Source organism: Phaethon aethereus (genome assembly GCF_964289735.1).
Source record: "Phaethon aethereus genome assembly, chromosome: 3".
NCBI lineage: Eukaryota > Metazoa > Chordata > Aves > Phaethontiformes > Phaethontidae > Phaethon > Phaethon aethereus.
Window position 1 is genome coordinate 69,791,913 of NC_138576.1, and position 23,500 is coordinate 69,815,412.

At 36.6% G+C, this 23,500-nt stretch overlaps 1 protein-coding gene across 1 annotated transcript; it reads left to right on the forward strand.

Annotated features, from left to right (window-relative positions):
- Positions 1 to 774: 774 nt before the first annotated feature.
- SERAC1 (serine active site containing 1) lies at positions 775 to 22,720 on the forward strand (the record flags this gene model as incomplete). The annotated part of the gene is made up of 16 exons (XM_081998348.1): positions 775 to 1,119; positions 2,474 to 2,510; positions 2,827 to 2,963; positions 3,292 to 3,381; positions 4,295 to 4,426; positions 7,380 to 7,501; positions 9,034 to 9,162; positions 10,959 to 11,072; positions 12,718 to 12,880; positions 15,695 to 15,845; positions 16,651 to 16,792; positions 17,592 to 17,692; positions 19,236 to 19,333; positions 19,885 to 20,067; positions 20,554 to 20,697; positions 22,584 to 22,720. The coding sequence occupies exons 1-16, from the start codon at positions 894 to 896 to the stop codon at positions 22,718 to 22,720; spliced, it is 2,106 nt and encodes a 701-aa protein (XP_081854474.1). The 5' UTR covers positions 775 to 893.
- Positions 22,721 to 23,500: the final 780 nt, after the last annotated feature.

Consider the following 23,500-nt stretch of genomic DNA (forward strand, 5'->3'; position numbering starts at 1 on the left):
CCTTGATCAGTGGGCTAAAGGAACATGGCTCCTTTGCAGTCCTTCCTGAGTAGTTCCACTTGTTCAAAGATGCAAAGTAATATCTAGAATGTGTAAGGAAGATGCAGCGTGCTTGTCTTAACTCATTTTCCTACCTGTAAAATGGGGAAAATTCAGTGTCTTGCGTCATAGATAGGTCAGAGGAATAAATTCTTTCCTATTTCTGAAGCACTCAGATACTACCTTCATGGAGACCATACCACAGTCAAGAAGATTCATGCTTGAGCTGGGTTGCTTCTACATTCAGAACTTTGGTAGTTCTAAAATACGTTATGTGCATTTGTTTGTGACTATTTGGAAAAAAAATTGCATTGCTTAGTTTGGTTTCAGCATTCAGTGAATGCAGTGCAATTAGTCTGTCAGTATTCTATGTCTTCATAATGTTGAATTACTAAGATCTTAATTTTAGAAAAGGTTCTCCTCTTCTTCATGGGTATGGCTAGGTTTTCATTCTTTTGCATGTGTAAGAATTTTTCTAGAATTAGATGTGTCCTCTATGTTTTACCTGTAAGCATGCCCTATGAGTTTCATGAGCCCATGGAGTCAGGGCATTTTAGAACAAGTACTTATTTTTAACTGTAGAATTTTTACATTCTTGAAGTATTAGTCTGATTTGCCCTTTAAAGGGAAAAATAGTAGTTCTTGAAGCCTTGTTAGTCAAAGTCAAAGACTTAATTGCTAACACAATCAATTATGAACTTTAAAAGTAGTTGGTTACTGAGTTGTATTGAAGCCCATGCCATATTGAGTAATGTCTTGATGGAGATATGATTGTATCTGGTGTTTAAAGGAGTTTATTAACTTATTTAATGAAGGCATTTTAGATGGAGTGAAATGACATAAAATGGTTTATTATGACCATTGCTGTAGATCACATCTTTGCTATCATGACCTTTGCTGTAAAAAGAAAAGAAAAAAACTGCTACAGGTTTTCTGCTATAATTCTCAAATCAGCCATTACTTTTTCTTTTTTTATTTTTTTAATATACAGAATGTCAGTGGCCGCTTACTGTATATTTTGCTGTAGACAAATAGGAACTTCTGGTCCAGCCAAAACGCACCTACCATGGAATGATATCAGTAAGTACAGTTGTATATGTATTCATCTGAGGTTAATAAAAAGGAAAGATCTGTGTCAGTATGATGGCATGCATAATTAAATGATACAAAAGATCTAAATCCCTGATTACTTTGTGATAAAAAGCTTTTATTTGTCTGAAGCGGATGTCTGCTTCTGACCTTGCTTTGAGTAGCGATATGCAAAATGACACCAGCAGATAATTTGGGATTAGAACACAAACTGAGGGTCCCCCCACCAGATGCAATATCATTAAACTATTGTAAATTCCATTTTTTATGTGATTTTTTTTTTTTAACCTCTAGAGCCATGATACAATTACATCCATAAAGTTTGAATTAAGCCTGCTTCTATTGTTTCTTCTTCCTTATTTACTGATGTTAATTCTGCAGTCTTCCCTGCTTAGTCTCTGCTTTCTTTGGTGCCTTCTGTATAGAATGACAATTTTTAAAATTCTGAAGTTTATTTTTGAGTGTTAAAAGATAGGGTATTTCCATTTCTGCTCTACAGGAATTATTGCATTTTTTTGCCTTTTCAACCTTCTCTGCCAGTTATTTCTTCAACATGTAGCTGCCTCTTGTTTGCATGCCAAAATTCTTATGATCTCACAAAGACAGAATCTGGCCGTGGTGGTTGTGGGGGCAAATCTCCCAATTCATGCTGGGGAAAAGAAGTTATTCATGATAGATGAGATGTGTTCCATTGGGTTTGCTGCTACTGGTAATAATAGAGTATCTCTGTATTGAGATCCTTACATCCAGATAATCATCTCAAATTTATGCAGAAAAAATAGCTCAAATGTGACAGAAATCCTTAGACTTAAAAGGGAAATTGTTGCAAGTGGCATGTGTTTATTCATCTCTTTGCCTTATAAATTAGATTCAATGGAATTAATTTTAAAATATTTTTTCTTGGAGAGTTGCTGCAGGTCTTTTCAGAGAACTTACATACTCCTGTATGTGTTCATATACATTGAATAAATATAAAAAAATGTAAGAAAAAGTCCTTAAATTAATGTGGAGTTCCAAACGAATACTAGTGATGCAGGCAGAGAAATTTTATTGCTGATTCCTGCAGCTGAGAAATGAACAGAATAGATAGGTAGCAATACTCAAAGTAAATAGCATTGGCAGGATACAAGTTTTATCGTCTTGCTTAGGAGAGCAGAAATTCTAATCAAGTAGTGTTCTCTTTGTAAACTTAGGTAATGATTTCCTGAAAGCCAGAGAACAGTAGAAAAATTTTAAAAAGCTTACTCTTAAGGACTGAAATTCTTACTGTCTGGTAATGAAATGCTAACTATGTTTATATTGAGGTGATGCACACAACTTTGACATTAATTTTCATTTTTTCAAGGAAAAATTGCAAAGGTAACTGGATCACTTATACTAGGGTAAGTTGTAACTGACAAACATATGTAACTTATGTATGCAGTTAAAATTTTAATTAATATATCTTTCAAAAAATGTGACAATATTAGGGGACCTTTAGATATGATAGAATATAGTTTTGAAGACTATTTTCTGATAGTTATTACTTATTTTAAGTATTTTAGAGTGTTTTCTCTACTTTGCTAAAATAAAACAATCTGCGGACTATTATATTTTTTGTAAAATCTGGATGATTTATACCAAAAAGATTGTTAATGTATTTTTGCCATCATAATTTTTTAAAATTAACATTCATATGCAATTTTCTTTTATTTAAAGAGGTTTTGTATTCATTACATATGAAGTTCTGTCCTTAAAGAAGTTGCTGCAAATAGATACTCAAGCTATACATCAAGAAAAACTTAAATCCTATGTATATGTACGTACAACTTCTCTAAATCAAAGTGAATGTCAAGGTAAGATAATTGTTTAGATTCTAAAAATAGACTTTTAAGAGAATAGAATGTTTCTGGAACTCACCCTTATATGAGGAAAGATATATTTCCTGAGATCTGTTACAAAAATAATAGTCTTCACAATGTCACTGAATTTATTTTAAGCTGGTAGCTGTTCTTTTTTAAGATAGGTCTATACATAGTTCTCTATATTTGAGATAATTTTATATATATATGTCCATACATATATGTATGTGTAGATATATTTCATACATTATTTTTCATATATATAGAAATAAATAATAGAACTGTCTTTCAGACTACCAGTAATCTAAAAATACTCTCCTAGGGATCACATACCAAGCCAGAAAAGAAATCCATAAAGCAGTGAGGAAGATTCTAGAAACAGAAGCTAAAATTTTCCGGAGACCTTTTAATGGTACGTATTGAAAGCATGGCTTTATCTATGATTATTATATTTGATTAGTAAAACGTAAGCCTTCTAGAAAGTAAAATAATTTTTCTTATAACCTTAACATATTTTTTTAAATGTTTGAAACAGTGGTCACTTTTTCTGTATTAATCTAGAATATTAGTATATTTTCTATGTATTAAAACCATTCCTTTTCTTAAAGTAAATGAAGATGATGGTTAAGAAGAGGTTTGAGGGGGTTTTTTCCTGTTTCAGGAGCAATTTGAAGCTTAAGATACCAGGTTAATATTTGATACCAGTTTTGTGTACAAAGGTGTTTGGGGGATGAAATACTCTCAGCATTTCATTTTAGAAAAGTATACTATGCTTTCATGAGAATTGCCAACAATAACTGAACGCAGCATGGTCTTTTTGTAACAATGTGTCACTGCTTTTTAGAGTAATTTCAAATAAGAAATTCCATTCATTTAAGAAACTGTGCTCCTGAAGCATACTATCTGATGTTATTAACCATCTATTAAATGGTTATAACAATATGTACCTTCACTGTGGTAATTAGTTGTTCAAGGTCAGAGCCTCAGGAGTTGCTAATCATTCCCAGCTCCTCTAGAAGCAGGCAGTTCTGGTTGGTAAGTGCCAGCCAGGGTGTGGATCTGTAACATATGTATCAAATGCCAACTTGGTGCCATTAAAATGAATCAAAACCATCCTAATAATTTAAGGATCAGCATTTTACTAATGCCATTCTGTCATTGTTTGTTGTACTAATTTAATATTAAAACATTATACTCTAAATTATTGTTAACGGTTAATATTCAAATATTAAACAGACTTTTTTTTTTTTACTAAACAAATAGAAACATGACTGTTAAAATGCTCATTAATAATAACCTGGGTTTTATTTGTTTCCTGGTAAAAGAACAATTCAGTACATTTGATGGAGAAGATCATGAATGTGCCTTATGGCTCCTCTTAAAGAGAAGTCAGTCAGAAGACAAAGAGGTCCGACTGCAGGCTGTACAAGACCTGGCAGACAACAGTCATTGGCATGGTAACATACGCTGATGTAGTCTCATTCATCCTAGAAATGCAACAAAGTTGCTTTTTTAAATCTCCTTTTCTCTGTAGTGCTTATTGCTGTAGTATTTGGATTTTTTGCAAACACTAATGATTCTTGCCAACTACCTTGTGAGGGAAATGGGCTTTTTTTTTTAACCTGATATTCCAAAACAGAGTCCAAGAAAGATTAAGACTGAAAATATGTGCTAACTTTTCACAGCTAGGACCAAGTTGTTCAGTATACCTGTTATCATAAATAAAATGCTTCACTTGTCCAAAGCATCTCTTCAGTGTCCTCAGTTTGCAGCTCTAAGTGATCTGCACCAAAGAAAAAAGGTGGTCAATCTATGACTGTGAAAAGTATATTTTAGGTGGCTTATCAGTTTTGTTCTAGAATTGTATAGCAGTAACAAGGATAGAAACTAATCTTTATAGAAAAAATATTGATCCACTTAAAGATTACATTTTATTTTCCTTCAGTTTGCCACTTAATTTCAGTATGTAATTTTTAATTTTTTTCCAACTATAAAGTAGGTAGGTTTTGGAAAGGAGCAGTAGTTGCTGTTTAAGTCTGGTTTCCCCAGTAGGGTAACTGAAAGTCTGTCTTGTGTCAAGCTGTAAAATATAATAAAAAATGTTTCTATAAATACATTAGCAAGAAAAGGAGGGCTAAGGAGAATCTCCAGCCCTAATTGAATACAGGGGAAACATAATGACAAAGGATGAGGAAAAAGCTGAGTTACTTAATGTATGCTTTGCCTCAGCCTTTAATAATAAGACCAGTTGTTCTCCAGGTACCCAACCCCCTGAGCTGGAAGACAGGACAGGGAGCAGAATGAAGCCCCCATAATCCAAGGGGAAATGGTTAGCAACCTGCTACACTACTTAGACGGAGTCTATGGGGCTGGATGGGATCCACCCAAGGGTACTGAGGGAGCTGGTGAAAGTGCTCACCAAGCCACTTTCCATCATTTATCAGCACTCCTGGCTAACCGGGGAGATCTCAGTTGACTGGAGGTTAGCAAATATGACGCCCGTCTACAAGAAGGTCTGGAAGGAAGATCCAGGGAACTACAGGCCTGTTTGCCTGACCTCAGTGCTGGGAAAAGTTATGGAGCAGATCATCTGGAGTGCCATCACATGGCACGTACAGGACAATCAGGTGATCAGACCCAGTCAGCATGGATTTGTGAAAGGCAGGTCCTGCTTAACTAACCTAAGGTGACATGCTTAGTGGATGCGGGAAAGGCTGTGGATGTTGTTTACCTGGACTTTACTAAAGCCTTTGACACTGTTTTGCACAGCATACTCCTGGAGAAACTGGCTGCTTGTGGCTTGGATGGGCATTCGCTGGGTAAAAAAATGGGTGGATGGCCATGCCCAGAGACTTGTGGTGAATGGAGTTAAATCCAGTTGGTGGCTGGTCACAAGTGGTGTTCCCCAGGGCTTAGTATTGGGGCCAGTTCTGTTTAATATCTTTATCAATGATCTAGATGAGGATATCGAGTGCACCCTCAGTAAATTTGCAGACAACACCAAGTTGGGAGGGAATGTTGATCTGCTTGATGGTAGGAGGGTTCTACAGAGGGATCTGGACAGACTGGATCAATGGGCCAAGGCCAACTGTATGAGGTTCAACAAGTCTAAGTGCCGGGTCCTGTACTTGGGTCACAACCCCCCCATGCAACGTTACAGGCTTGGGGAAGAGTGGCTGGAAAGCTGCCCAGCAGAAAAGGACCTGGGGTTGCTGGTAGACAGCTGTCTGAATATGAGACAGCAGTGTGCCCAGGTGGCCAAGAAGGCCAGCAGCATGCTGACTTGTATCAGAAACTATGTGGCCAGCAGGAGTAGGGAAGTGATTGTACCCCTGTACTTGGCACTGGTGAGGCTGCATCTCGAATACCGTGTTCAATTTTGGGCCCCTCACTACTAGAAAGATGTTGAGGTGTTGGAGCGTGTCCAAAGAAGGGCAACGAAGCTGGTGAAGGCTCTGAAGAACAGGTCTTATGAGGAGCAGCTGAGGGAACTGGGGTTGTTTAGCCTGGAGAAGAGGAGGCTGAGGGGAGACCTTACCACTCTACAACTACCTGAAAGAAGGTTGTAGCAAGGTGGGTGTTGGTCTCTTCTCACAAGTAACAAGTGATAGGACAAGCGGAAATGGCCTCAAGTTGTGCCAGGGGAGGTTTAGATTAGATATTAGAAATGTGTTATCAAGCATTGGAAGAGGCTGCCCAGGGAAGTGGTTGAGTCACCATCCCTGAAGGTATTTAAAAGTCATGTAGATGTGGTGCTTAGGGACATAGTTTAGTGGTGGACTTGGCAGTGTTAGGTTAACAGTTGTACTTGATGATCTTAAAGGTCTTTTCCAACCTAAATGCTATGAATCAGTAAGGAAGGACTGCTTAAGGCAGGAATAGCACCACAGTACAGTTTTTTCTGAGGTCACCTGATTTTGTGACTTCAGCAATTCTATTGAAACATAGCTTTTGTATCATGTAAAATTAGGTGTCTGTGTCTTGTCAGCATTTGGATTTAAGCCTATGGTTTTTAATCCTGTATGCAGAAAAAAACCCCAAAAGCATATGCCAATGCCTTTCAAGTTTTAACTCAAGCCTCAGGTTTGTAGTCCTTGTACTCCTTTCACAGTGGAAATACTGAAAGTTTGCTTTTGCTTGTGTTCAACTTACATCTGAGGACCTTTATCAAACTGGTCTATGATGAACAATTAGTGCCCATGTGTCTTCAGTGCAGTATAGTGCTGGTCTAACAACTGCAGTATTTGTCTTTTGGAATTTGTGATTACAAAATCAGAGCTTATTTAAGTAGATTGCAGAGAGGTGGTTCTGTTTTCAAATATATTAACAGTAGATCAGAAACTACATTTAAAACCAAATGAAATATTTAAGGTTAGTTTTAACCCTATCACTGAATTTCTTGTACTACAGATTATCAGTATGGTACAGTTGCCCAAACCTGTGATCAAAGGACTGCTATAGGTTTAGCTCGATCCAAAGATATCGACCTTCGCTTTTTCCTGCCTCCACCACCATTGCCAAAAATAAAGAATGTAAGTAAATGAAAAGTAGGTATTAGATTATTATTGCTTGTTTTTAGTGCTGTTGTTGTTGGTAACCGTACAGAAGTGGAGTTCTAAAGTAATTAATGAATAGTAAAATTAAGATCAAAATACAAAACTATAATATAATGATATACCTCTGGAGTATTTCTGCATTAGTGAATGGCATGATGAAAAGAAGTAAGGATAGGGAGTTGATCAATTACTGTTCTCGGACTGTATGTCCACATTACACATTTACCAGCAGTGAAGTTTGAGCCAGGTACCAGTCTGATGCACGCACTGCCTGTCTGTACCTGATAGGCAATGCAAAGCAGTCTTATAATAAGTCATCCTAGATTGCTCTGTTGATACTGACAGAATCCTTTACACAGAGAGCACTCTTGGAGGCCTTTGCATCCTCGCAGCTAGCATGGTGCTCTAGATAGTGTGCTGGCACACAGCTTTAATCTTGATTATATAAGTAGGGAAAACATTCTGAGTCCACCATGTGACTCCCAAGTGCATATGCAAGGCAGATTTGCTGCCTGGAAAAATTCCTCCAACACATTGAATCACTAATGTAGATATACCCACTGTCTTTCACCAAAAATTCTGCTGTTGTCTTCTTTCAATGTCTTAATCTACTTACGTGTGAATTTAGAAGTTACAGAAAGCGTTTGGAGAAGAGCTTTACTATAGTTACTGTTAACTAAGTTTTATTTAGCTTCAGTTATCACAGTACTTGTTAGATTTAATTGAATGGTATTCCAACATAAAATTGATTAAGTATGATTTTAGCTGCTGAAATGTGTTGCACCTCGATACAGTAACTGAGAATTAATTGGATAAGCAAATATAGAACATCTGGAACAGCTTTAAGTAATTTGTCTTAAACTCCAGAATGCCTCCAGAGGCTGAGGTGAGGTGTGGCTCTTCTCGATCCTCTTTACTTACAGTAAGATCTACCACCCTAGTTTTCTTTATACCTAGGGCTGCTGTAGGCCCACCTCTTTGTTGCCAGCTTTTGGGTACCAGCGAATCTATATGGGATAGATTTGACCTTGTTTTGTTTTTATGTTAATTAGTAAGTGTGTGTGTATGATGGTTTGAGCAATCATGTCATCAAATCAGCTTCTTCAATAAATAGAATTGGCACACAAAGCATAATATAAGAGGTCTTTTGTAATGCTAATAGAGTGAATGCTGGCAAAAGTCCCTGTCAGAGAATACCTAATCAACAAAATGCTGAAAACCAGCTTTGATACTTTCATTTTTTGGTTTCTTATTCTTGTAACATTACATGATGGTGGATCTGTACCTGTCAGTCCTGAAGTACTAAAGTATATTAGTATATGGTTGTGTATATACTTTATTTTTACAGCAGTATGATTGGTGGGTGATTGCAAAGCACTCAAGTTCAGGGTTCCTATTTTATGGCCTTATTAATATGGCTGATTTCATTATTTCAGATCTTTCTTTTCTCTGTGTTTTACTTCGTTCTTTGAATGGAACTAAGAGCTATTTGTGGTTACTTCTCACAGGATTATCCCATAGAAGATGAACTTCGCTTGTTGTTAGTATCTTTACCTCAGACTGGTCTTGATCCATGTGTCCAGTACTTCACATCTCTTGCTTTACGTGAGAGTAGTCAGACTCTTGCTGCACAAAGGGTGAGTTCCCACCTGCATAACAGAACTATTTGGGTTCTTTGTTCCTGCAGAGCTCAGATACAAACCTACTTCCATATTTTTGAGCATTACAAGAGGAAAAGAAATACAGAGACTTTGTGACTGTACAACATACATAAAATCTCTTGTGGGTGTCGGTCTCTTCTCCCAAGTAACAAGGAACAGGACAAGAGGAAATGGCCTCAAGCTGCGCCAGGGGAGGTTTAGATTGGATATTAGGAAAAACTTCTTCACTGAAAGGATTGTCAAGCACTCTCTACAACTACTACCTGAAAGGAGGTTGTAGTGAGGTGGGTGTCGGTCTCTTCTCCCAAGTAACAAGTGATAGGACAAGCGGAAATGGCCTCAAGTTATGCCAGGGGAGGTTTAGATTGGATATTAGAAAAGGGTTATCAAGCATTGGAACAGACTGCACAGGGAAGTGGTTGAGTTGCCATCCCTGGCGGTATTTAAAAGTTGTGTAGGTGTAGTGCTTAGGGACATGGTTTAGTAGTGGAGTTGGCAGTGCTAGACTAATGGTTGGACTTGATGATCTTAAAGGTCTTTTCCAACCTAAACTATTCTATGATACAGTCTATGTGCTTGAAAGCTTGTTTATCTTTACTTACACGTCTTCCCATAAAGCAGATATTTCAACATTTTGTCCAGAACATTTTCTTCCCTTTGCAGTGGTGATAAAATGTTTTTCACATTTCATCTTACCATTGTTTGAGTGTTCTTTTACTGCTGAGGTGATTAAACTAAGTCTTACTAGCAAACTGATAAGTTGTTAGCACACCTTAAATAGTAAACTCTGTTATATCACATGGAAATGCCTCCTTGTAACAGATCAGTGTTGCCAAAACCAGAATTGGCATAGTGTAGTGATCTGTTTGGACCTGGAACTTAGGAATTCTTCAGCTTGATCTGTCCAACAACTTCCTAAGTGGCTTTAGGAATGCCTTTTAAAATGCTGTTATTGCTTAAAAATAGTAATTGTAGTGTCATTGTCATCCACTACCTCTTGTGCAGTTTATTTTTTTTTCTTAAAAAGTTGTGATTTTTAAAATTGGTGATTATTATTTTTTGTAAGATGCAATAATGAAAATTACTGTCATATTTTAGTAATGATGCCTGGCAGGCTTTCTTTAGAGATTTCAGAGTGCAATAACTCCTTATTTCTTATGACACAATTATGTGTAATACTTTTACACTGTGACTCCTTTATTGTTTTCACAGCCAGAGCTCCTGGTATACAAATGGAGCTTTGGTAAGACACCACACTTGGAGGCATTTTGATAACCACACTGTTCTAGAAAACTGTTCTTTATTGAGGTTATGCTGGTCTTCCTATTGCATGATTGAGACAGACTGGTCTTCAGGGACTACGCTGTGTTGGAGATCTTCTTTCCTCCTCTTCTCATTTTTCCAACTATGGAAGTCTAGATGCAGTCTGATTCTTGCCTTTTTTGCTTAAGCAAACAATCATAAAAGAAGACATTCATTAACAAAATGAAAATCCTACATTTTCGCCCTTTATTGTATGTTTTGAAGTTAATGGAGGCTATGGACTATGGAGGCTACTGACTGAAAATCTATTTAATATTTTCATTTAAAAATAGTAGATATTTTTATGGTGTACTGTTGTGTAATTTGTACAATTTGAAAAATGCATGCATGCTATGCAGTCTTTATAGCAATTTCTATAGATCATTACATATTTAATGTTTCAGTTTAGAAATGCTTATTTTATGTAGCCATTTGGAATGTGGTATAATTTTTACTGGTTCTCATTTCAGGGAGGCTTATGGTGTTTCGGAGGAAATGGACTTCCATATTGTGAAACATTGAGTAAAATTCCTTCAGAGACAGTGGAACTCTTTTGCTTGCAAGCTTTAGTGCAGCACTCTAAGGTAATTTGTCCCTTAAACTGTAACTGAAAAGCTACATTTATAAACATTCCTTTGTAATGCTTTCTTATATAAGGGGAAGGAGTTGCCATTTCCTTGTCTCCTGTCCCTCACCCCTTCGGTAAGGCTGTTCAGATAACTGAGACTGGTGTGAATTGGAAGGCAGCATAACAAATTCATTTTTATCTCATGGGAAGTGTATGTAAGTCCTGTTATTGTTTCTAATTAGCCTGTATAGATTCCCCTGTAATATACCTGTATATATGTCTTTCAAGAATTGAATGGGGCAGCTCTGACAAAGAAAAGCGGGAGAGAACACCTGAAGTCCAGATGGCTTTAACAAGTCTTTTCTGTGTAGGGCTACCATGAGGAAACAGTGTTTCCACTCTGTAGCTTCTCAGTAAGCAAGACACTTACAATGTAAAATTCTCAGTACAAAGAGTGTGTGGATTTGTCTGAGTTGGTGTACATCAGTTCAGAAAGCTTACAAGCTGTCACTTCTTATGGCTCTTAATCTAACTCTAGTGCCAGGTTTCCAGAAAGCAAAGTAGCCCCATGAATTCACTCTAATCAGAAGCCAGAATGAAATGCAAGCGCTGACCATTCACAAAGGTCCGTCCTTCAAGGGTCACTGCCTTTGGGCAGAATATTGCACAACATGCAGCTAAATGCAGTGCATCTTTCCAGGACCAGTATGTTCTTTGCAGACACAGGTGAAAAGTATGGAAGATTTTTTTGTAACAATGATTCTTCTTGACTCCTATTGCTGCACTCTTCAGCATGCACTTAATTGCTCAGAAACCTAGAACATTGAGAAAAAGTGTTGAGAATACCACATTGTTATTGGTAGTAGGAATGGATAAAGTGCAGTTTACCAGTATTACTTTAACCTCTTCCATATACATAGAAATTCTGATTAGTTTAGAATTTGTAATATTCCAGATTTTCAGCTTAAACAAGTTGTGACTGTACTCATTCCCAGTGTGTGTCTGTCTTTGTTGAAAGCCACAGACTTGAGGACATTAGTGGTTCCATGACTACCACATATTTTTTAAGCACTGTAGACAACATGTTCAAGTTACAAGCATTTGGCTAGTATTAGTAATTGACACTGCAACTAATTGGTGCATATTCATCTGCTTGGACCAGAATCTATTGTTGCCCTTAAGATCAATAATGATAGTAGTACTATTTGGAACGTAGAAATACCTTTGTATTTCAAAGAGAAGGGATTATAATGATTGTATTTTGGATGGTGAACAGGAAGACAAGTAGCTCTGGTTGAGATAATGCTTTAACAAATGCAGACAATTGTCCTGTTCAGACTCTTGAACTTTAGTTGAAATTTGATCATGCCAAGTGGCAAGCAACCTCATCTCCCTCAGATGTGGAGGAGAGCAAAGCAAAGGTACTCAGCATCTTTCAAATCCATAGAAGTCATGCACTTAGCATATTAAAATATTTACTTCCTCTTCAACAGTATAATAAATTCTAGATTAATAAGAAATTCTATGTAATAGAATAATGGAATAAGGGCTCTGCATCATATCGTCTCTTTAGAATTCCTGAATTTGTGAATTAACAGCATCTCAAAGAACCTTTTACAGAACATCTACTTATTGTCATTGTATTTACTGTATAATGCTAGATTTCTTCTCACTGTGATAAAATTGAAGCTAAAGGAGGCCTTCAGCTACTACAGAGGATATACCAGCTACGTAAAGACTCGGCAAAAATACAAAGGAACATAATTCGCATTATTGGAAATATGGCTTTGGATGAACGTCTTCATTCATCCATAGTACGTGCAGGTAAAAGGAAAGCAAGTGCAAGCAGTCTGACTGTCAGATTCCCATTCTAAAATTTTCAGAGGATTTAGTGCTTTTGTAAAATGCAATGGACCATGGAAGTGCTGTGGTTTTTATATTTAGAGGGGTGGAGAGGTGGTGATGTTGGGTTTTTTAATACCAAAAATGTAGACGGTTTAGATGGTGTTGATTAAAAACTCCTGTATTCTGTCTAGGTAATATATGTCAGTGCTACGGAGGTGTTCTAAGTCTGATGGATGGTGAAAATTTGGACGTTGTGGGTGTTTGGTTCACATTACTGGCAAAAATCTTTTTAGTTTCCTACTCTTACAGATAAAAAAAAAAATAATCTGCAAGGTAGGTTATTGACCATGTTTCAGTCTCATAAAGGAACAGACCAGCTTGCAGTCCTTACCTTTTGGAATAAAGTGAAATATGCCTTCCAGCCCTTGTTTCATGTTAGGCTAGTACCTCCTGCTAAGCATCTGTGATGCCCCTTTTTTTTAATACACAGTAAATATCAGAATGAAATTATTCCCTATAATTCTGTAACAAATAAATAATTCCCAATGTTTTTTTAGGAAAGAAATAAAAAAAAAAAAAAAGAAAATATCAATATGCTGTTGTATACATCCAAGCTGGTGTCTGCCTCATTTTTAATCTCCCTGTTGCAAAAAGGAGAAGTGGCAAAGGCACAGGGAAAGACCATGAGGATGATTAAAAATTTGGAATGGCTGTGGTAGAAAGAACAAATAACTAGACTAAGACACTTAGTTCAGAAAAAGCAACTAGGAGAATATGATGGAGATTTATTAAATCCTTACTGGCATAGAGAAGGCAAAGAGGGAATGGTCATCTGCTGTTTCTCGTAACGCAAGAGCAAAGGTTCTTGTACATTAAATTATCAAGAAGCAGAACAAAAAAATATTTTTTCTCCATACAGTGCATGACCAAACTAAAACTTGCCACAAAACATTGTGGTTGCTGAAGACTTACAAAGCTTCAAAAAGTGATTAGACAAATTAATGGAAAGAAAAATCTACAAAGCTGTTCACACAGAAGCCAAGTTGATTGTAGAAAGCTGAGAGGGTACAGCCGAGAATCGGTACTATACACTTGCCCTTTTATTTTTCTGTTCTTTTATTGTCCTGCAACTTCCATTACTGCTCACTTTTGGAGAAAGAGAGCGGACTACAAAGGCTTTGGGTCTGAGCTCTAGCACCATTCTTACATTCTTATGATGACTGCTAAAACCATACGTATGGAGGAAGACATCAGAAGAGTCAACAGCTCCCTGGGGCAGAGGTCTTGGTACAAATGGAATTTTAGGCAGTGAACTGGACTCCGGAGACGAGCAGTTGAATACTGCTGTTCAAGAGTTGAAAAATTTCCCTTGTGTTGCTGGATGATGCATAAGAAGAAAGACCCTCTAGGGCTCTTTATCTTTGCAAAAACTGCTGGCACAGGAAGAGGAAGAAAAGTGATGATGCACTGTATAGTAGCTGTGATGCGGTGGCTGGGGACAGGATTCTGAACACTATTTTTGACGCTTCATCTTGGCTCATTTAAGAAGAATACAGAACCAGAGGCCTTGCTAGTTTTAATCAGACTAGCTTGTCAGTCTTTCACTGTATTTGGGGAACTGAAAATAGGTTTTAGATTGCATTCTTCTTAAGGAGAATATGCACAGTGGTCAACATCTATTCTGCTTAGAAATGGAATTTAAATACATAATTCTTTAAAAAAAAAATGGCAGTCTTCAAAGGTACTTGCATTTAAACAAAAATCACTGTCAATTCTTTTCCTAATTCCACAGTGAACAAACTATCTTGAATTAGCAACTTACTGGCTATACTAGTAGCAATGTATTGTGCATGATTTTGAAATAGTGCTCATTAAGTAAATTGTTTCTTTTTTTTCAAATCAGCATCCATTTGAAAATCTGTCTTCAGAGTCTTCACAGGTTTTATTTATGAACTCAACTTTAATATAATTGTGATTTATAGACAACTCTTGCTAGCAGCAACAAGATTTATTAAGATTTTAAAGAAAAATATATGTATGTGTATGAAAGAGATTCCTTTGCGTTTCTTGGTAGTCTATGAACATCCCCATCCATATCTAAGAAACTGTATTTCACACCTGAGGTAAGGTATTATAAAACATATGTTTTTTCTTGAAGGTAGCTATGACTTAAAATTTTATTGAGGATTGTATTCAAAGGTTTCCTTCATTAATTCTCGTATGTTTCTTAGCTATAAATAGTTTACTATTTTTGGAATAGCAGGGACATTTTAATTCCTTAAACAACTTTTCACACACTGGATTTTAAAATTAGAAATGGTTGTACTCTCACAGCAAGCATCACTTTTTCCACCTGCCATTACTCCTGTGGGTTGTTTTCTATGTCTTTCTTATGCTTTAAGCTTCATTTTCTCTCTGGGACATTTCTTTTCTCTGCATCTTACCTGCAAAAAGAAACTAGAGATCTATTCTCTCTCTGACAACTGCACTGACCTACTGATACACTTTCTTTTTATTCTGAAAAGGGGTTCTCCTTCAGATCATTAGCTGAACAATAGTAAAATCCATTGCCTCCTCACCTCTCTGGATTTTTTAATTTTGGAGGTTCCGTTTATCTAGCATTGCCTTTTCTGTGGTAAAGAGGGTGGATTGAAATAATTTGATTTGATGTTACCATTCTTAAGTTTTAACATCTATTTTCACAAGTATACTTTGAAGGATGATGTTTCTGAATTCTTTTGTTTGGATGATGTTTCTAATTAGTTAACCTGCCACTTTATTTCTTCAATGTAGGTTGGGTTTCTGTACTTGCTGAAGTAATGAAATCCCCACATGTCATTCAGTCTTCTCATGCATCCAGAGCTTTGGCTAATCTAGACAGGGATACAGTGCAAGAAAAGTATCCAGATGGTGTTTATGTCTTACATCCACAATATCGTAGCAGGTAAAGCAGGAAGAGATATTTTACATGCTGTACTTTTGAGTTACTTGTTATATTGTTCAGATAGAAAACTTTGGAATAGTTGACATCAGAGGGCTGTTGTACTGATGTCACCTGCTCCTCCTGTTCTTTGGTGGGTTGAGAGGACTGAATTTAGATTCTCAAGTAGGAGAGCAACAGAAGTACTTGGAGCAGTCCATAGCCATGAAAGGAGTATTACTGTATTTCATAAAAAAATCCGAACACAAGCCATGAGATGAACTACTGCTTTTCATGCGTTGCAACTATTTAAAGTTTGCACTGGGTGTCTTGGGATACAGTGCCTTGTAATTATTCTGTTGCCACAAGCACACGTTGGCCTAAGATGCAGTAAATTTACAGCTTCAGCTTCTATTAATAGTGACTGTGTATCTGGGACTGAAGCGGTCTCCGACGTGGTATATCACTTAGTGGTGTTAGTCAGGTTACAGTGAAGATCTAATTTGGTGATAAAGCTGGAACTACCAAGTTGCATTAACAGTAGGTGGAGAGAATTGTGTTTTTCGCTGTAGAAAAATACGATTTGGGAAGTGGGTACTTTCCATACTTTATATCTCTCTCTTCTGGGTGGATCCCAGGGTTTTTTGTCTTGATCTGAGTATCCTCTTTGAAATATCATGAAATGTCATGAACTGTTGTACATAAGGTAAGAAATCGCATCTAGTGTTAAAAACAGCATTTTGGCATCCCTTAGGTTAAATGTTCTGTGTAAATTTAATTTGCTAAAAGAATATGTACCATCTCTTAAAATTGCATTTTTCTGTATTAGTCAGCCCATCAAAGCAGACATCCTTTTTGTTCATGGTCTTTTGGGAGCAGCATTTAAAACCTGGCGACAGCAAGATGTTGACCGGCGTTTGGATAAAAAGGCTTCAGAAGGGGAAGAGGACTATAGCCAGTGCTGGCCAAAGGTAAAAAGACAGTAACATTTTCACATGTAGCTGCTGTTTTCTCATTAATGAGAGCTGTCCAAAGGATCTGGAATTACACTGTCTGGCAGTTGTAATCAAATTACTCTTAATCTGTTATACAAAGTAGCACTTTCCAAGTTCCTGATAGGTTTTTTGTTAGCAAGCTGAAATTTTGAACAGGTTGTTTTTGCAAAGGAAAATCCCTGCTAAATTTAATACTCTCACCATCATTCTTCTGCTAGTGAAAGAGGCGGCAATGGCTGCTTTCCTCATACTCTCTCTCTTTTTTTTTTTTTTAATAATGGAATGTTATTATTAAGGAAAAGATACATAAAATTACATTTTAAAATGTGTGCTTTCTTACATAGGTCTCAGACTACCTCAATTTTTGCAGATTGCTATTTAAATATTATTGGTAAATAAGTAATTACTGCTTCAACCAACTGACATTGCTGTAACCACCAAAGTATCACTGTAAATCTTAGGGTGATCAGTCCTGTTGGTAATCATAGTAATTCTTGTTTCACCCAGGGGAGGGAGTCAGGAATGCACGAGTTAGTAATTCATCTCTATCCATTGCCTACTTTGTGGCTGGGGAACAGGCTAGAATTGCCAGCATGTAATAAAAGAATAATAGTCTAGGTGTAAGATGTATTTGGGTATTAACTGAAGAGCAGAAATCTTGCATGATATTGTCCCCATAGTAACATCTTTGCTCCATTGCTGATAAATTGCTTGCAAGAGTTTCTTAAGTACTTCAATTGTAAGCTCCTTTTAGTTTCATTTTTCTTTAATTTAGACATGGCTGGCTTCAGACTGTCCTGCCCTTAGAATCATATCTGTGGAATATGACACCCATTTGAGTGACTGGAAAGCAAAATGTCCTGTTGAGGCTCACAGGTAACAAATGAAGCATCTGCAGTTTGGAGAGGGGGCAGGAGGGAGAGTAAAGCTGATCCTTGGGATCACCTACTGTGAAACAGTGAATTTAACTTTTCCTGTTGCATTTGAAAATCAAGTTTGGAAAAACATTAGGTACAGTCATGGTATACTTGAGCTTTTTAGCCTTGTGGATAAATACTTGTGCCAGCTTCCTAAATTCTTACAATGTCTTCTGGCATGTAAGCAAGATAAAAATAAGGAAGACATGGTTGTTAATATGCCTATTTGAAATTAGGCAGAACAGTGACAGTAAAAAAGCATGTAGGTGGTTACCCTTACAAGAGAACTTTTTTCCTGTGTCCGTCTGGACTAAGTATAATAAAAGAAAATTTTAAAAAGAGATAAACTTATATTTCTTTCTTTATTTTAAGATAACATCTTTTTCATTAAAAAGTGGAAAATTACATTACCTGCTACTTATGGTCACCCAAGTATAGTATTTGATTATTTTAAAATTTGTTATGTTTAATAAAAAAATTAAAGATATTCAAGACATTTTTAACTAGCAGGAACAAAGGTGTAGCAGTAGAATCACAATCTTATGATTCCTCTAAGGGTATAGGCTCATTCAGTGTTTCAAAAGGGAAGTTTTATGTCTCTCAGCTATCCTAAAGCCTATTATTCAGCTGAAAAGATACATCTAAGTATCCTTTTCATATGTGATATAAAAGTAATTTCTAGTGAGAATGCTGAGAATGAACAGAGATTAAGTGAATTAGACTTCGCACAGTGGTTGCCCCAATATCCTGATGTTTCTGTTGTCCAAGGGTCTACTGTGTTTGATTCTTGTTATGCTGCAGGTAGTAACGATGTTGCACTTTAAAGCTTAGATTGGGAATTGCCATTGGTTTTGTTTTGGTTGTAGCAACAGACTCATTTTCAACCTCTAACTTGGGGCTTGGGGCTTATCCTTTCCAGGGCTCAGTCTCTTCGATTACAAAGTGGAGATTGTTGTGGTTTTTTACTATTCCAGCACAAAGCATTTGGAGATTATTGCTGGAAAGTATAACAGACATTATCAGTGATTTGTATTTGTTGATTGTGCATTTAGTTATTTATTTCCCGTACATTGCCTCACGTTTTGAGCATTGTTTAGCAAAGTACATTTTTGTCAGACGTTAGGTATATTCTTGTTTCAGAGGATAAAGTACAGTATGTATTGATGATGCTTTCATAAAACGAAAGCATAATTTTGTTACAATGTGTAAATGAAACTATCTAAAAACCCATAAAGATACTTGTGGAACTGAAATTAAAGGAAACGAGTACTGAGTGAAATTACAGTAAAACTTTCTAGGAAGATCAAGAAACTGAATTTAGCTCAATTCCTTGTTGTCCTTGTGAAGCCAACCTTACAACAGTTTTTGGCATTTTTCAATGTAACAACAATAATTAAGTAATTAATGTTTTATGTACTTAATTCACCTTCATTTTGTTTTAACATTGCCTTTTAACCTATCATCATGCTAAGCTTCATTGTGCTTGTGTTTTTTCTTTGCAGGAAGTCTATTGCTTACAGGAGCAATGAGCTTCTTGACAAGCTCAGAGCTGCTGGGATTGGAGACAGACCTCTGGTGTGGGTATCACATAGCATGGGTGGTAAGTGCGTTGCCTGTTTGATATAAAGCATTTATCTGCTGTTATATTTCAGAATAATCTGCTAACCAAATTCATTCTGAAATGCAACTATTCAGAATAGTTTATCTAAAAAATTTTTAAAGACCTAAAAATGTAAAACAGATTTCTACTTTCTTAATGCATTATAATCAGTAGCACATACATTTTGAAAGGATTTTAATTGCTGTTTGCTTTTACTGTGTTGATTTAAAAACACACAATCAATGAGTTGAAATTCATGTAAATGAGAATCCAGAGGGAAAATTTTCTCCATGATCAGGCATCTAGTAAATGTCATTAGCAACACTTAAAGCAAACCAAAATTGGATTGCATCATTCATTGACATTTTATTCTAATGCCTCCTCAGGTTTGCTTTGTTTTTTTTTTTTTCAACTTAATCTTATATACTTGACAAACTAAGGACTAATCAACTGAGGCAAGAATATGGTTAGTTGTTTCATGGATAATAGAGCATGATCATTATTTTCACAGTGCATTATAATCCCTGCATTAATTCAGTTTCTGTTGTCAGGTCTTCTGGTCAAAAAGATGCTGGTAGATGCTTCCAAGAATCCAGAAATGGATAAAATTGTAAACAACACCAAAGGAATCATATTTTATAGCGTACCTCACCATGGTTCCCAGCTGGCTGAATATTCTATAAATGCCAGGTATCTTCTCTTTCCGTCTGTGGAGGTTAAAGAACTCAGCAAGGGTACGTTCACTTTGCTACCATTTAACAGCAGGGATCTATGCTAATCTGTTCATGATGCCTTTTTTTTTTTTGTCATGCTGTCAGAATAAGCTGGATAAAACCAACAAACGCCCTTTTTATCTTTTGGGTTGTGTATTGAATTATTGTAAATAATTCTGAGTAACTGTTTTAGTTGATTGCAGAAGTGAGGGGAAAAATGGGAGTCAGAACAGGTTTATAGAAGAGTAGTTTGGGCCATTTAGGAATTTAGTTACCCAACATGTGATGGACTTTAGACTCTTATGTTCTAAACAAATTCCATGCTGTGCAGAAATAAACAATTGTTGCATATGATAGCTGGAAAAAGGTATTACAAACAAAATGCTACTCCTTTTACTGGAGTATTAATTTTTCCAAAACATCTCTTTAGGAATGCAGTCTTGCCAGATGAATGCTATACTTTTATGTTTAAGATAACACTGCAAAAGTTATGTTGCTCTTCCTCAGATTCTCCTGCCCTTAAAGAGCTGAATGATGACTTTATGTCTTTTGCCAAAGATAAGAAATTTTCAGTGCTGAGTTTTGCCGAAACCTTACCAACACACATAGGCAGCATGATAAAACTGCATGTTGTACCTCTGGAATCAGCAAGTAAGTCAAATAGCTGTTTAATTTATTTAATTTTGTGCATGTAAGCATTGATAATGAGGAAGGATTATAAATGCTATGGTAGAAAGATCTAGAAAAACACATCTGTTATGTTGTGGGGTTTTTTGTTTAAACTACAGTCTTCCTGCTGAGATCAGAGGCAGCTACATTTTTATCTTAGAATAGCAATTTTTTGTGTTGATTTTCTAAATGCAAGTAACTTCCTTAGTGAAAAAAGCAGGGTAGACTCTGGTATAATGTTACATTGTTGTAGTCCTTTTCTTTGTAATTATGAGAAACTGTTGTTTATCCTTGTACGGGTAGGCTGAATAGTGTTTTCAGAAGCTCACACAAATTCCAGCAATCTCCTCCTTCAGAAAATGAGAAATAAAATTAGCAAACTGCCAATGGAAGGAAAAAGTCAGAAAGCTGTTTTTCAGTGTTAAGAGTCCTTTACCTTCCATATCTCAGGTACTCAGGCAATGGAGTTTGCATCCTGAAGAGTTCCCTCCATCTTCTTGCCTTTTGTAGAAGGGAACACCAGACAGTTCTTCCTCTTGCTTTGTTTATGGGTGTTTAACTCGGAGAATTGTTTTAAGTCTGATATTTTCAGGTTTTCCCCGAGTAAAACTCTCTTCTGCGTGCCTGAGGTACCTGTAAGGTCTTGAGCAGAAATCATTGCTTTGCTGGGCTTTAGATCAGGCTTTCCACCAGCTAAATCCACTAGGTTAAATGCAAGGTTAGTTGCTCTGTAAAAGGTGGACTATACATCCCTGTTTTCCTGAGTCAATATTTAGCAGTATTTTTTCAATATGTCTTCTTAAGAACCAATTGTTTGTGAAAATGTTGCTGATGCAGTTTTATTGTCAAGGACTGAAAAACTGGGCTTCTTTTTTTTTTTTTTTTTTTTTTGTTTAACAAAATAAAATGAGAAACAGGGCTGGGTAACAGAGTGCACATATAAGCACTGTGCACTTGCAATTTTGTAGCATATTCCTCCTCTTCTAGAGATTACATACAATGCAGAACATGAGCTCTCTCAAAAGCCTGTAGAGGGTACATGACGGTTCAGTGGCAAGCTGCTCATTTTGTTCAAAACCCGGGCTGACAAGCAGTATGCTCACTGTCTTACATGCATGCTTAGGCACGTGAAGGCAAACCTTCATCCTCCTCTAGTGTAATTTTACATGGTTAAAGATACAGAGTTCCAAGCAAAATGGAGGATTTCTTAGGAGGTTGAATGAATAGATCGTAAGCTGGAACGTGTCAGTCACAGCATCCTAACTGGAAAGCTCACTAGTGGCAATGGCTGTTAGGAAAGAATAAATGCTGTAGTGTGCCCCAAAATCAGTAGCTGAAAAAGGAATATTCTACAATTAAGCAATGAAAATTTTTCATTTCCCTGGAAATGTGTGTAGTGATTTGTGGTATATTTCAGGTTCATTCTAGTCCAATTTTTAATCTCCACATCAAAATATTTTATAAGGAATATGGGCAATTAGTGGTGATTAAACCCTGGATTAAACCCTATCCCTGTTCCTGTCAATGCTTAAACTTCTGTCAGGACGTTGCTGTCAGTCAGTTGCTGGTAAATGAGGTTTTGATTCTTCAAAGTTGTCTGTATGGAGAAATGCACATCTTTGTATTCCCAATGGAGATAGTAGAACTCTGACCTAATGGCTTACCAGCATGGGTTTTGTAGCAATGTATAGATTTATCTGACCATAACAGTTGTACTGATGCTTTTAGCACATCAAAAATAATTAAGACAAAACAGTTAAACTGAAGAAGAAGTTGCTTTTGCAAGAGAAATTGCTAATGCAAGATGTGCTTTTTAGTCTAGGTGATCTTTTGAACTTTAGTAGTTCTTTTTTTTTTCCATCTCTCAGAGTTAGGAATTGGAGACCTTATTCCAGTGGATGTTAATCATCTAAATATTTGCAAGCCAAAGAAGAAGGATGCTTTCCTGTACCAACGTACATTGAAGTTCATTCAAGATGTTTTAGCCCAAGAACTTGGAGACTGAGTTTTTGCCGTCCTTGGCTGCTTATTTCCTCCATTTGGTGTAACACAGTAAGTTCTTCTCCTAACATTTGTTAGGGGATCTGTAGAATTACAAAGATACTATGTCAATAGTATCTGCTGCTAAAAAAATTTTCAGTACATCTCCAACTTAAGACACCTCTCCGACTTTTTTCTAAAAGACATTCAAAACAAGTACAAACTGAAGTCCTATAAACTTGGCAAAAAGAGAATGAGTGTTGGCTTAAAGTGACCATGATCTGTTGACAAAATGTGTGTAAATTGTCCAGCAATTTGGCTGGGAGGGGATGGGGATTCAGTGGAAGAGGAGTTTCATTTAGTGAACAGATAACCCTCTGGAGCAACACAGCTAGACTATGGAGAGTGCCCACAATATCTTCTTCTAGAAAAAAAAAACAACTTGCTCTGTATGTGGGTGGCCTCATTAAGGTAAATATACATCTGGGACTAAAGTCTTTTAGAGAGGATCAGAAACAATTAACCGAGGCTTACTGTCCGTGTTAAGTGGTCTCACTGGAGCCTGAGGAAATTTATCAAAGCGAATGAAGGTGGCATTTTGGTCTAGTGGCCCAAATACAGGAGTTTTTGTAATTTGCCTTTTCATTTAATAGACCACCCAGATTTGTCAGCAAATACAGCATCTGTTTTCTGCATGAGACAGAGACAGGTTGGTAGGTTGACTTGCATAGATATGTTTGTTACTCATTTAGAAACTTTTTCTTTAGTTGATTTAAAGAGCAGCATTGAAAAATGCTCAAGTGGA